This window comes from Leptidea sinapis, chromosome 16 (genome assembly GCF_905404315.1).
Source record: "Leptidea sinapis chromosome 16, ilLepSina1.1, whole genome shotgun sequence".
Taxonomy (NCBI): domain Eukaryota; kingdom Metazoa; phylum Arthropoda; class Insecta; order Lepidoptera; family Pieridae; genus Leptidea; species Leptidea sinapis.
Window position 1 is genome coordinate 6,575,275 of NC_066280.1, and position 14,631 is coordinate 6,589,905.

A 14,631-nucleotide genomic window follows, 5' to 3' on the forward strand; every position below is an offset into this window, starting at 1 on the left:
TTCCTATCACAATGTGTTTTTTTCTGCATATTACTTTTACAAAATAATGTCGATGTTTCACATCTGCCAGGCGTCCCGTGACGGCTCACATTTTTTTTTGTTTTTTTTTTGAGAACTATTTATTTTGTTGGTCTTTTGTGATAGTGACACTTTACTGCTAAGTGCGCGAGAACTTTTCTCACTTTGATTAATAACAATTAACGATACCGAGGAGAAGACGACCTGACTTAGGTCGTAGCAGTTAATCAAACGTGCGAAGAGCTAGCCGCACTGATGAACAGAGAGACAGATCAAGAAAATAGTCGTATACCTATGTCAGAATTACGTTTTATAGCCTTTAAATGTAACGAGTTCGTGCAAATCAAACAGCCATAATATTGTCATTAAAGCTGACAAAACACCTGCCGGTGAACACACAAGGAGTTTTAATTCACCCACCATTGACGAAGTGTCTGTTGTCATTGTGGGAGAAAATTTACAATGTAAAGCAATTATTCTTATTTCCATATATATTTGGTTTCTATGGACATATTTTAATTATTATTGACAAATTCATAAAAACATTATTTAATTTATTATATACAGAACAACGTCTGTCGGGTCAGCTAGTTTAAAATAAATATTTATAGTGACGATTCAAAAGAGCTCATTTTAAGCCGTATTGAATAATGTTTGTTTATTTGACTTTGTAAGAATTACTGAAATTTTATAATTCGGGTAAATTTTTATGCGGATATCGACAAATAAAAGACAATATTAATATAATTAAAATTATTTATTATCCTTCCTCATATTTCTAGCATACTAAACGTAATAAGTGTATAATAATAAATAATTGAATAGTTATTTAGTTTCGAAATACGTCTGATACATAACTTGATAATAGGTTTATGAACTAAACATGCAAAGTAGGCAAATTATTATTGTATTAGTTTCAAATAACGCCACATAATATATTGTATTCACCTGCCGACAATCACTCGAGTTACACTAGTAATGAATCGCTATTATCTAGCGATGTATGATGTTTGTAATTATCTTACAATAGAAATCTTTGGCAAAATATAACAATATTATTTTATGATATACGAATAGCCTAGCTATAAAATGCTTTAAAGGGAACTTTCATTTTATTGATTATCTAGTACTTACTTAATTAAGTTAACTTCTGACATTTGAAACGTGCAACACTTATGCGGAAATTGTATGAAAAAGTATGATCTGTTCTGGATTTATTTTATAAACCTTTCTGGTGTTATTAAGTAATTGTAACATTATTTCAAATGTCAGCTGGCATGGACAATCGGTAGGATAAGCACACATTATAAATATTGTGTTTGTGCCATTTGACAGCTGCCTTAAAGAAACTGTGACCTATCATTGGTGAATGAAATGAAGGAAATGAACTTAAAATAAATACAATATTATCTAGGACTAAATGTTGTGATACAAGATATCCGACACGGATACGATTTATGTTAAATTTAAACAACAAAGTAGAATCATTCTACTAAAACTCTCGAACCGTGTCAATATAAACAATCAACTAGCTAAATTACACCAATTTTTTAATCTAAAGATTGTAGCAATAAAATAACAAATCTGTTTGTACTCTCTTAAAGTCAAAGTACCTATATTATGAGTGGGTCGTTCACAGCTGACGCCATGGCCACACTAACGTAGTTGATAATAGTCACTTATGGCTTTAATTAAAGCATTACGTAGTTGTAATACAGTTTTTGCGGCACATGCCGGTAGACGTTAAGGTAGTGTGGCCGTAGCATGATAAATCCAAACTGACATTTCCGCACGATGGCTGTCATTTGAATTGAATTAGTTTGACAATTCGATTAATTTTAAAGCCAAACTAATTTTATACGGTGCTAATTGAGTGCAGTGCAGTAAAATTTAGTTCATCAGAAGTTAGGTAGGCAAAGTAATTAAAGGCCATTGTAATGTTATAAATACTGTACCTATCGTACAGTCGTGATGACGCCTATGTCAATATAACATATTAACCACTAATAACTATTTGTTTTGGTCATGGGAGATGGCTCAATCCATCACAGTTTACAGCCCAAACCGGTAGGAAAGTTGCACATAATTATGTTGCAAGCATAGCAAGAACATAAACACAACCACTGACTTTGATTGTTCTTGATAAGTACCTAATATTTATAAATTACAAATCGTTTTATAAATTTCATTCGTCTAGACATACATTTTATTAATATAGATACAAACATTGAGTTTACTTCAACGTTCAATTTAGCCTAACTATTTGGATGTAGAGTGCTAACTGAGACGATTGCGGGAAATATAACCAGCTCCAGGTTCAAGGATGTGTTCTTGAGCATAAAGGACATAATATAAGCGTATATCACAGACACCTACTGAGGTATCATATTTTACACTATTTATAAGGAAACAATTTGTTCTCATTATCAATGTATTTTAGGGAAAATAATACCTTATGCCCGTAATGGGTAACACAGTTGCCCCGACAATGAAACAAGCCAGTCTGGGAGTTTCGTTTTTGATATAGATAAGACAGTAGTCATTTTACGACTTTGAATTGAATTACATAATAGACACATGGTGGGCATTAGTTTATTAAATTTATTTAAATTAACAGTTGTAGTAAGACAATGTGAACTACAATCTCGTGCTTAAGTTTTATTTTCAATTTGGTTATTCGTAGATTAACAGTTAATAAAATATTGACATCATTTAATTTTTAAACTGTGTTCATCCATTATTATAAGTAGGAATTGTAGTTTTATATGTTTATTGTCTTGAGTTATATTGTTGTATTAGATTATCATTAATGCTATCAAATCAATCGAATTTACCAGATTTCCACGACAAGGAACAAGTTTCATTTTTAGTTTAACATATAATATATTTCGACTCTATAAAAAAAAAATATTTCGTAAAATAGGCAACTGTTAATACCATTATGTCTCGTATTACAGAATCGTTTTATTTATAAATTTAACTAACACTATGTGTGTGAACCATATTGAATGTACCTCGTGTATGCTCTGAGTGCATCAAGGGTTTACTTTCACTTGTTTGAAGAGTTTGTGATAAGGAAGAGGGATGAATAATGTCTAACTAGTAGGTATAACATAAGTTATCCAGAACAATGTATTTTCAGACGACATGAGTAATAAAATCTAGCAATTATTACATTAATGATTAACATTTGGACATAATCATAAATGTAGGTAATAGTATATATAGTGTTATTTGAAGAGCTTTATCAGATGTTTATATCGCTTACTGTGTTACACAGTAGCACTTTTTATGTAACAAATAGTTTCAAAACTCACAAATGGTAGATTTAAGAATGTTTTTATAAAAATTACGAATGAATTATTTGGAATCGAAGAAAATTAATTATAGCAATCGCAATTCGAAAAATATTTCGTGCAATATTTTTATATTGACTGCTAGAACGGACTTGTATCAAGGATGCATTTTATTAAAAATGGTTTTGTAGTTTTTCCTACTAGATATATAAACAGCGACACCCTGTCACCCGCCCGAGAAGACTCGAGGAAAAAGGCTAGTAAGCTCCTAAATTAGAGATATGACGTCATATTACTTTAACATTGTGTATTTACAGTTCGTCGTAACAAATCAAAAAACTATGATCATTATAATAATATAGCACAGGCTTATAACCTGGACACATGGTCGGATTTGGTACGGCGGGAACATTGGATGTTTCGCCTCCGGACTACAGTTCGGGCGGTAATAATAATAATTTTGGGCAATGGACAATGTGACATACCATCAAATTTGGTCCGCTACCGGACCGCGTCCGATGGTTCGGCCGGACCAAGTCCGATCATGTGTTTAGGCTATTAGTGAGTAACGGATCCAGTATTCAAAACAAATTACACGTAGACAAGAGATGATAAGTTTTTCGAAATGTTTTCGGACGGCGGTTAGTTTATAGTTTTTCTTGTCAAGTAGCTCTAACATCTAATATTAGATTCTCCCTACTCAATACCGACACAGATGGTGTCCAACCACGATATTATCCGTAACTACTTTATCTATTCTACGATTGATTATACAATATAAAACACGAAACAATATTCTGGATAACTTATTACAATAGCCAATGTTTTTACAATTACTTCCGGTACTTACGTTAAGAGTGTAAAAGAAAATTAATTAAATGTAGATAAATTAGTGCGTGCTTGAAGCTAAACTATGCTAAGCGAAAGATTTTAAAATAAATAAAAGAAAGAGATAAAAGATAATGACTAGATCGTCTCGTATCTTTACTAAGTTCTACTTTTATAAAAGCACTATGCGTCTCTCTCCATATTATGTTAAGTAATAATATAAATAGATACCTATACATATATTATTATGATTAATTAATTTCAACCCTAAGTTTTTATGATTTAAAGTATTGGCATTCATCTTACTAGCTAGGTCGTTTTCAAACATTATTGTTTTCCTAGAAATGGCATAATTGATCGTGTACCAACGACATGAAAGAAGAAAATTAAGAAACGCGTTATATTTGTGTGATAAGACCGCGACGGTTCCAAATTCAATATTTCAACCTTGTTAATTATTAATCCAATCATCAAACATCGGTACATATCGTACAGTATACCTATATAAAGTACCTACATTCGCCGTGCGTGTGAGACAGTATAAATTTTCTAATGAGATAATCCATCAAATACGATGACAATTTAATTTACGATAGTTTACGAGAGTATAAAATTTGCGTTAGGCTACATAACAGTGGACCCGAAAGTGAATCGGCGCGGGCGCCTTTGCCGTCATAGTAAGTAAAGGTATATGGTAAGTGCCGGTATAAGTATATACTGTGAATGAAGCATACACTTACTGCCATTTCGTCAATGATTTCAAGCGCCGGAATGAGAAAGTTCGCCAATCACTATCGCCATCTACGTGAAATACATTACGTTGCAAAGCATACCCTGTATCCTAGAATCACTTAACGGGCGATCATTTTTAAATTAGATATTCGGAAAGGACACAATTTCCCTCTAATGAGTGATGCGTAACGTTTGGATTGATCAATATAATACTATAAATACTATGTTATCTGTACAATCAGACCGCCAGCAGGTCAGCGAGCCATCCGACCCTTTACCTCTACCTTATCTCATGATATTGATATACTTATATAATATGTACTAAGTATACGTTCCCATTTGGCATCAATTTATTAACCAAAACGTTCGACTTCGACGCTAGCCGGACTCTCTACACTCAAGTTATAACGTCTCCCGTGTCGTAAGTTCAACACGAACTCGACTCTGACAAAATAAATGATCAAAATGCGACGGAAATCGCATGTAATAAATACTAATAAGTACTAACAACTTAAGTACCATTTGCAATGCATCGGCACGACATAAATCGTCTCGTGTAAAACGCCTTCTACTCGGCTAATTTACGAGATCTAAATATTTAACTTATTTTATATAATTATTCAACAAAAAGTAGGTATAATGGGACATAAATGGCGCTACTATTAAATATAAGAACGCTCGAAAACAATTTAAAAAGCTTAACAACGTATTGCACTATTACTTAGTTTAAGATAAAAGAACTAGGAAATCTATGTTTAAATATTGATAATAATTTATAAGTATTTTCTATAGAATTATAATAGAAAGCTTGATTGCGATATTCGATTGATCCCAAGCTTGTATTAGCCAGGATTTTCACGAGCCGTGAATGTTTTCAAAAACTCGTGTCGGAAATCAAACACGAATCGAATATCACGATCCAATTAATATACAGAGCTTATCCATCAAATCATAAACGCCTAAATCTAAAACACTATCTCAATATAATTCATATATTATTTTGTGTAAATATAAAAATCTATGTTTATGTTGAGTTAATATTTGACTAGAGGCGGCTAGGGTAACACCACCGCCCATGATCTGGACACACGGAATATTCACCTCTCTCTCGTCTCCATACTGATGGATCCCAACGGTTTGTGAAGACCGCGTGTGTTCATATCATACACGAAACCTGCTACATTATTAGTATTATGCAGAAATAGCTTAACTTCCGTTAAAGTAAAGGCAATTAAATCATGCGTCAAACATGAGCGGACGGAAATTTACAGTTTTTGACATAGAAGCGTGTATCTAAATAATAAAATATAAATTTATATCCTATAATAGTATTCAAAATACGTAGCGACTGATAGGCTATCTGTATTTACGTATTTTATGCTCTTTTTTAAAGGTATAGAAGCTAAATAATTTTGAGGCATTTCTGCATGATACCTGATGTACTCAAACATGATATTAGTACATAGAACCATTAAAATGGCATCAATTTCGAAATATTTGGTATAACTAAGTACAGCTTGAAATACTCAATGTTTATTTACATTCTTAATTATCTAATGCTATAAATTTGAGTGAAGAATGTCATATTTATAGCATATCAAATTATTTTTTAATAGCAGCCGGTCGCAGCCTGGCTCTGGTCTAGATAGGTACCGCCCACGCGCACGTATTACATCTAAACTTTCATTATTATGTTTATTTATATTGGTACATTTTGATTACGAAACTATTTTTGTTTTAGTAAGAATTAACACTAGCTTGCGTCCTAAGTCTCTGTTGACTCCCTGGATACAGGCCACATTAATTGTTTACACCTTTAACATTCTAACACGAATAGGTACGTTACAACAAAATGACGTACAAAACATGACACTCATCAAAATTAATATTATAACATGCTATAAGAATTGACGTACCCATGGATCAAGTTAAAACCCTGCAATTTAAGTTTAATCAAATTGCAAGGTAAATTTAAAAATGTTGCCACATGAATGAATTTATCTCGCTAGTGAGGTATTTTATAGTTTGGTAACTATCTAGATACTTAAGGTAATTCGATTAAATTCTTTCGTAGCAACAAATTTAGTCTCCATGTTTATTTACAATTACAATTTAGTATCAAAGCCACGATTAGAACAAAAATAAAATACAACGCAATGACGAACGTTCTGTACATGAGATTATACTTTGTTGATATAGTTTATAAGTTTTTATATCACAGCCCATTTGGAATTTACAACAAATTGTTTGAGAACGAAGGCCATATGTAATGTTTGATGAAGTGCACTTTAATTTGTACACAGCGTTTTTAACATTTAACAATTTTTATTATAATTTTATAGTTATTCAACGTTTTATGATGAAAATTTACAGTGACTGGCTTACCGTAAGCTGTTGTTTAAGATTTAAAACGTATTTCGCCATATTTACTTTTAACATTAGTATCTATATATATTATTTAGATGTTTTAAGGCTTATTCGAACGAAAAATTATTTATTACGTGGTTGTCTGATGGATACAAGTTCTGTGGTAATATCAGTAATTGATCAGAGATTATTGACATTTATTGTCTCAATACTTTTGTCGATTGCCGACGTCTTAGAATTAAAGGTGTTAATGTTATTAATAACACCCAGCTTATGGTAAGCCTACTTAGTGTAAAAGGCCTAATTAACATCCTCACACAATAAAATTTAACAAAATATATGAATTACACTCCGTTATTGTACTCGTGGCTATATGAAGGGAGACAACAGTTAAATAGGTAAGTATTTGGTTGTCGCGCACGCAGTATCTTTATCCGAAATCCCTACTAATAAAACCAAAACCACGCCGCATTAATTTAGCGCCATCTATAAAACAACAACTCTGTAAAGATACATGCGGCACTACAACCTCACAATAATGTTTTTAATATACAATAAAATACATTTTCCTTACATTTTCAACTTACTTAATAAATTCAGTTTGGCTTAGTTCAAGCAAATAACTAGTGTAAGTTAAAAGTTTCAAGTTAAACATTTAAGTACTTAGATGTAGAAGTATGATTACGAATGACAAAATTTTATAACGTGTCATTTATAATAATAATAATAATAATTTAATCAAATTTAATAAATTGTATATAATAAGTAATAGAGTAATTTAATGATTAATTAATGATAATAATGAAGCTTTCCTACGCAATGATCAATAGACATTAATAAATTACTGTAACTAATATAGTATACTCGCCGGGTGGGCTTCCATTTTGTTTGTTAGTTTGATATAGAACCTGTTATTCTCTAAAATGCATATTTATCTTAAATTCCTTGTAAATGTGGCATACGACGCGTCGTGGAATATCTCCAACGGTGGCCCACTGAAACAATGTATTTTAAGTTAATATACAAGTATAGAAAAACCAACATACATCTATACATATAACAAATATAAAAGTCGCACCTTGTCAGTACATTAATTATTTAAAAAAAATACAATTCACTTATGTTACCGCGGCCAAAAGTAACATAAAGATTAATTTGTTTGTTACTCTCAACAGCGGTTTTATAAATACTGTTTTGACTGAAGTAGTGTGCCAAACTTTCTGTTATTTATCGTAATTTCTGGCGTCCCTGCCGCTACGTAGGTTAAAACGATTTTTCTCTTGTAATTGACGCACTTGTCCACAAAATATCTAAACTAAAAACTAAGTCTGTAGCAGACTATATAGGTACGAGGAGACCACACTGAGCCAGGTTATAGTCATCATATGCTATGAAATTTGTCAAGATTTTGGTTCTAGGTAAACAGGAAACCCCAAAACCATGATTTGATTACAATATGAGGCTGAAATGGCCGTACCTCATTATTATGGACTTATCTATTCATATCTCGGTGAAGTATGCCCAGTTATGAAGACAGTGATAACAATACATCTGGTTGTGGATTACGATTTACAACTTAAAGGCAACGTACGTCGGAGTGTTGAAGGGAATATCAACTTCAAACGTTCCTGAGAGAAAGGGTCTGGATGGAAAACCCTATAAGGGAGCTGTACCTTAATGGTAGCGCTATTTAGTACTAAAGGTGATCTTTAGAGCGTATTTAGACTTTGCCCAGACTTTACTTACGTAGAACTTAGGTGAGTGTAAGCTTAGCATAATTATTAATGTCGTTTTTATAGTCATTTGATAGCTGAAATTATGTTGAGCTTAAGCTAAGACCGTCCCTATGCAAAAGTCAAGTTCGCGTTTTATCACACACAGTAAATTTTTACGTAAGTAAAGTCTGAGCAAAGTCTAAATACGATCTATCTCAGCCTAAAAATCCAGTGTCTGACCGCTTTTTCAACTTTTTGTCAGAGGAATATATCTCATTGACCGTAAATCCTTTTAAAATTTTAGCTCTCTAATTAAACAAAAGTGTGTATCAGTTTTGCAAACAATGTGTCGATAAAAACCGAGATGCCGAATTACAAAATGGCTGCCATTGGTATGGAAAATGCTAGGTGTGCGAGTCCATGTGACCAAAAAATACTAATACCAGTTAAGAAACATTACCATATATTGAGAAAAATATTACGATAGACGGCACATCGCTCGCTTGGTTTGTCCGTAATTTAGGAACTAATATAAAGCAATAAATTAAAATAAATACTAACCGGGGGCACAGAGTAGACGCGTGCGGACGGGATCTCGTGTTAGTAAGGTCGGTGGGCATCCTTAGGTCTCTTCAGCTGAACCTTCAATCGCTTCATACCGATCTGGAAGCCGTTCATGGCTTGGATCGCTGCCTGTGCTGATGCAGGGTTGTCGAACGATACGAATCCTATACAATTATGTTTGTTTAATTAAAACCGAGTTGTCTACTATACATATGTATCGACGTGGAATTGTTCTGAATTGGTCATATAAAAATCATTTTTAATAAAATATTTTTATAGAATAGGAGAGCATACGATCATTTCTAGCAAGCTCTTCTCGCCATGAATGATATCTTACAACGTCAGAGGGACCATAGGATCGTTGCCCGATTTTCAGGGATATATGCTATGTTATAGGTTACCCATACTGAATCCTCATGAAAATACTACACAAGGAAATTAATCATACCTTTGTTGTACGTACGTTTGTTGAGAACCTTATGTGTATGAACAACACGTATTATGTTAATGAGGATGAAATATTATGAGAATGTCAAGGTTGGTTGTTCCAAAGAAAATTATAAAATGAATTTAAAGTGACAAGTTTTTTTTTTCAACAGCAAAACAAATTAAAATGTTTTAAAAAATAAATGAATTTCATGTTAAACAGATGAGTCTCACCAAAGCATTTGCTCTGATTGGTGGCACGGTCGATGAAAACCTTGCTGCTGATGACGTTCCCAAATGACAAAAACATCTGCATCAGTTCTGCATCACCAAACTCCTGGGGCAAGTGGTAGATGAATAGATTGCAGCCCTCGGGCCCCGAGATGGAGCATCCTGGGAACACAAGAAAATCTTTAAAGAACTCACAAATCTGCCTCTGAACACAAATGCAGGTGATGTTAATATGAAATATGAACATGATGGGACTAACTACAATATACAATGTCAGTCAAAAAGAATAACAGACTTAAGCAGTTTAGCAATGATAGTGTATATTTCTGAGCTCTGTCTACGATATTCTTTCATTCTGATTATTACATCGAAACATTGAACACAGATGCAACATAACAGATACAGCGACAGTCGTAGAGAGATAATGCTCTGTGATCCGAATGTCAGTGTCAAGTAATTACCTGCGGTGTTAACAATTAGTCAACAACTAGAAATAGCTTTAAATTTCCAAAAATATATTATTTTAAGAGAGTTTTAATTTTTTGTAAGAATTTATTTTTACATTTTTTAGTCTGTCAGATTTTATATTGTACAAGTGTCTGTTCTAAATTGGAGTTTTCATTTAGAAGTTATTTTGGAAATATTATTTTTAAGAATATTCATTCATTAATCGGTATTAAATAAATTTGACGATAAGTATTTCAACGGCTGGAATCAGTAACGAAACAAAATATTAAAACCACTATTTAAAACAATAAAGTATGGATCTAGTCAAGGACATTTTTAATTTTAATTATTAATTAAATTTAATTCATTATTTTTGTGAGGTTAGTTGTGCTTTAATGGTGATGATGTTATCGGGGTCTACTTCAACGCAGGTCTCCACTTACCTTCTCTCGGCGCCGGTGCTATAGTCGACATCGGGGGCGGTATCGGTTGCGGAAACTGTCCATATACTGCTGGATAAGCTGTTGAACATTAATTTGCACATTTTCACAATGAACACCTATTATATTGCGTGCAGTCACTAAGTTATGGCTAAACCTACACACAACTGAGCAAGAAATTGACATTGACATAACCAACAAAATACTTAATACGTCCAATAAAATTAAAATTGCAAACAAAAGAAGTAGGCAAATAAAACAAGCTTAAGTACGTTTTTTTGTCAAATACTTTGGTACCTACTATTGACATATTATTAATTTTTTTATGGGAAAAAGTCATACGCATATTACAATGCAGTGCCGGGCAGGATTCTTGAAAAACTTATGTGAGCAGCATACGATGGTAAATCTTATTTGTCCAGTAATTTTAATACGGCACTATTTAAGCCGAAATACAATAATGTTTATAAAATTAATAACACACTACTCCTTGACGGCACAAAAAGTCGGCGATATGGTACCGATATAGGTAGTCTCCCAAGATCCTGTGTTAACCAAGGTTCTTAAGAACCCTCCACATCGCAATTTCGTTAAGATATTTAAGAGTGCGTGAAAATAATTTAAAAGTAGGAATAGCGATTTTCATATTCTAAGCCAAATCATGTTGATATAACAAAAAGTTTATAAGATGTTATTGATTTGGGTACATTTTTTTCACTGCGTGGGTTGCTAAATCAGAGAGTCCACTTTAAAATAATATAAGGTATAGTATAAGGCTAGAATCCCAGGCTAAAGATGGACATTAAAAGCCAAAGATAGAGCTATTATATGCTATTATGTTACTGAGTTTGTTGCGCCCGTTCTTCTCAGGCCTGAGGCATTCATTTTGGAATGGGTGGTAGTTTTTTTGACTTTCAATAAGTGATGTCACATCCTATTTTGAATAAAAATATTTGAATTTGAATTTATAGTATATGAGTCTATGAGAACAATACAACCATTTATTTACTATTTTCTTATTTTAATCTTACAACCTAATGGCTGATATCCATAAATCATCCGTTTTAATGTAATGTCTTTAAAGCACCGTATTTACTGTTGCGCTCAATTATTTATCTTACAAAGTCAATTTACATTGTAGTGAATTAAAATTCAATTTGAACGAACTGTCAAAGAAGTTTACGGGAACAAGGGGAAACGATTGAGTCAGTCGGGGAAAACAATTGAACTGTATTTTAGAATAATTTGAGTGAATTTCGGAATATTCGAGAAAACCAATAGGTACCTACAATGTTTAATTTGTCTTGTGTCAAATTAGGGGAGGCTTGCGGAATATTTATTTTATTTGTTTATTTGACGAGAATAGCTACAAATTAAATTAAACTTATCTGATGAAGTAGTAACCATTGATAATAATAATCTGCCAACTTTAATATTGCTTAGCATATATACAGCAACAGATTTATTTAGTTTGTATTGATGAGATATAGATTCAGTCACCCACACATAGATTCACAATTGAATGAATTTCATTCAGTATCCAAGCTGGGAGTAAGAGTTAAGTAAAGCTTATAAAAGAGATATAAACGATAAATACAGCGAAGCCAATGATTTGAAATATTTTTTTTTAGACAGGAAAGTTAAACATTTTATCCGGAATCAAAGAATTTAATAAAAAATAGTGTGTATTATGTACAAGCGTTAGAAGTTATTCTTCTTTGGCGTATGGAAAAATAAATAAAATTTTAACAAATAGTTAAAATAAATTAAATTAAGTTAAATTTAAAAAAAGATAGTATAAAGACTCACATTTAAGGTTAATATAAACAAGTATAGAATTTTTTTTTTATTTTTTATTTATACATAAAATTTGTTAATATAAGTAAGTAATAGAAATAAAACAAAACGAAAAAATTTATATTTTAGATAATAATGTAATAATTTTTAATTAATGATGTGAATAAATTTTACATACCGACGATTAACCTCAAATCTATATATGCACTCAAAACAGTTTATTCAAATCAGTTTTATCACTAAAATTCAATATATATAGATATACTAATAAATTATTAGTAAATACTAACACCGTCGTATATCAAATTGATTTAATAAAAACACCAAAATAATATTTATTTATTCACACTGTTTAATTGTACTGTTACGAAACACATGTTCTAAATATAAAAATACTAGAATATACAACTTGAACACAGTTATCGATTTTCATGCCACCTAGAACTAACTTCACGATGTAGAATTCAGGTGTCGGTGTGCGCGCGCATCGTAAAAATTCACTCTCATAATTTTTCTACATCGCGCCAAAAGAAGTATAACTTCAAAATTTATTAATAAATTTAAAAGTATTAATTATAACAGGCTTTGGTTCCTGTGTCACAGAAGCCATAAATTATGATAATATTGTGTTTATTACTGCATTTGTTTATGTGTGTCTGCGTGCGTGTTTATCAGGCTATATTTCATTCTAATTTCTGTGTTTGAGCGGTATAGGTCCAGCAGCCATTGTTTTATAATTCATTTGAGTATTTGATGAAAAAAATATTATTCACCATTATACGTGACGTGAGTATTTTGAAAGTCTTTACCTAATTTACTTTTACTAAACAATGAAACCTCATATACCTAAGATTTTGTTAATTGGTATTTGTATACCTCTATTTTTAACGGACTACGGAGTATCTTAGATTGATAAGTATATTTTGTGTGGGGGTAGTGGGAGTAACTTGCCAAATGTACAGCTAGCGAACTGGAAGTCTTCATTTTGAAAATGTGTATCCGTTGATTGATTCAATACGTCATTACTTTTAATACGGATCGCTGCATACCCTAATAACGCATTCGGTGAGAATCAGATCAGACATTTTCTTTGAATTATTGTCAATTACAAGATGGTAGGGTTTTGCCCCACCCATACTCAGTTACACATAGTTTCACTCTAGTTTGTTTATTTATGCTCATAGCAAAAAATGCTGACATATATAAATAAAATCATAGGTTACGAATAACAGTTAACTACATAGGCATAACGATAACGAAATACTAGCATAACATGACAATACATATTATATATGTACTCTGATATTAAATTTTCATTCTGTTATAACTGTGTTATAACATAGTGAAAATTTAATAATAAATATCCGCAAAAGCATATTGAAGAGCTTTCCACTTAAAAGAACTTTATACGTTGGTTGATAAATTAATAGTTTATTTCATTCAAATATAAAAAAGTATGCGGATAGCATAAAAATGCTTAAAAAAGATTATACCGAGAAAGCTTTTCTTATCAAACAATTAACATTTATTTCTACACAACACATGGCGTCATTAATTAACATTATTGTAAAAAAGTTAAAACTTCCAATTTAATTCCACTGAAAGTTCAAAAGTTCGCCAAAATTATCAGTATTTGTGCGTTACTAACCGACTCCGGGGAATGGCGGCATGCCGGTGTAGGCCGCGTGCTGCAGGGCTGCAGCTTCTCCATTTGGCAGACCCTGAGCTGTCACTGGTACAGCTGAAGATGTGAGGTCAAAATACACATGC

General features: G+C 32.1%; 1 protein-coding gene across 5 annotated transcripts in view; it reads right to left on the bottom strand.

Moving 5' to 3' along the window:
• Positions 1-756: 756 nt before the first annotated feature.
• The window catches only part of LOC126968704 (CUGBP Elav-like family member 4), a 737,944-nt gene continuing 724,069 nt past the window's right edge, over positions 757-14,631 (bottom strand). For 3 of the 5 annotated variants that reach the window (XM_050813785.1, XM_050813789.1, XM_050813788.1), the window contains 5 exons: positions 14,510-14,602; positions 11,068-11,145; positions 10,181-10,357; positions 9,518-9,684; positions 757-8,236 (listed from right to left, as the gene is read on the bottom strand). In XM_050813785.1, the coding sequence (XP_050669742.1) occupies positions 9,557-9,684; positions 10,181-10,357; positions 11,068-11,145; positions 14,510-14,602 (476 nt within the window). In that variant the 3' untranslated portion in view covers positions 757-8,236; positions 9,518-9,556. The remainder of the gene's footprint in view (positions 8,237-9,517; positions 9,685-10,180; positions 10,358-11,067; positions 11,146-14,509; positions 14,603-14,631) is intronic. The other 2 variants (XM_050813786.1, XM_050813787.1) reach the window with 2 other exon arrangements.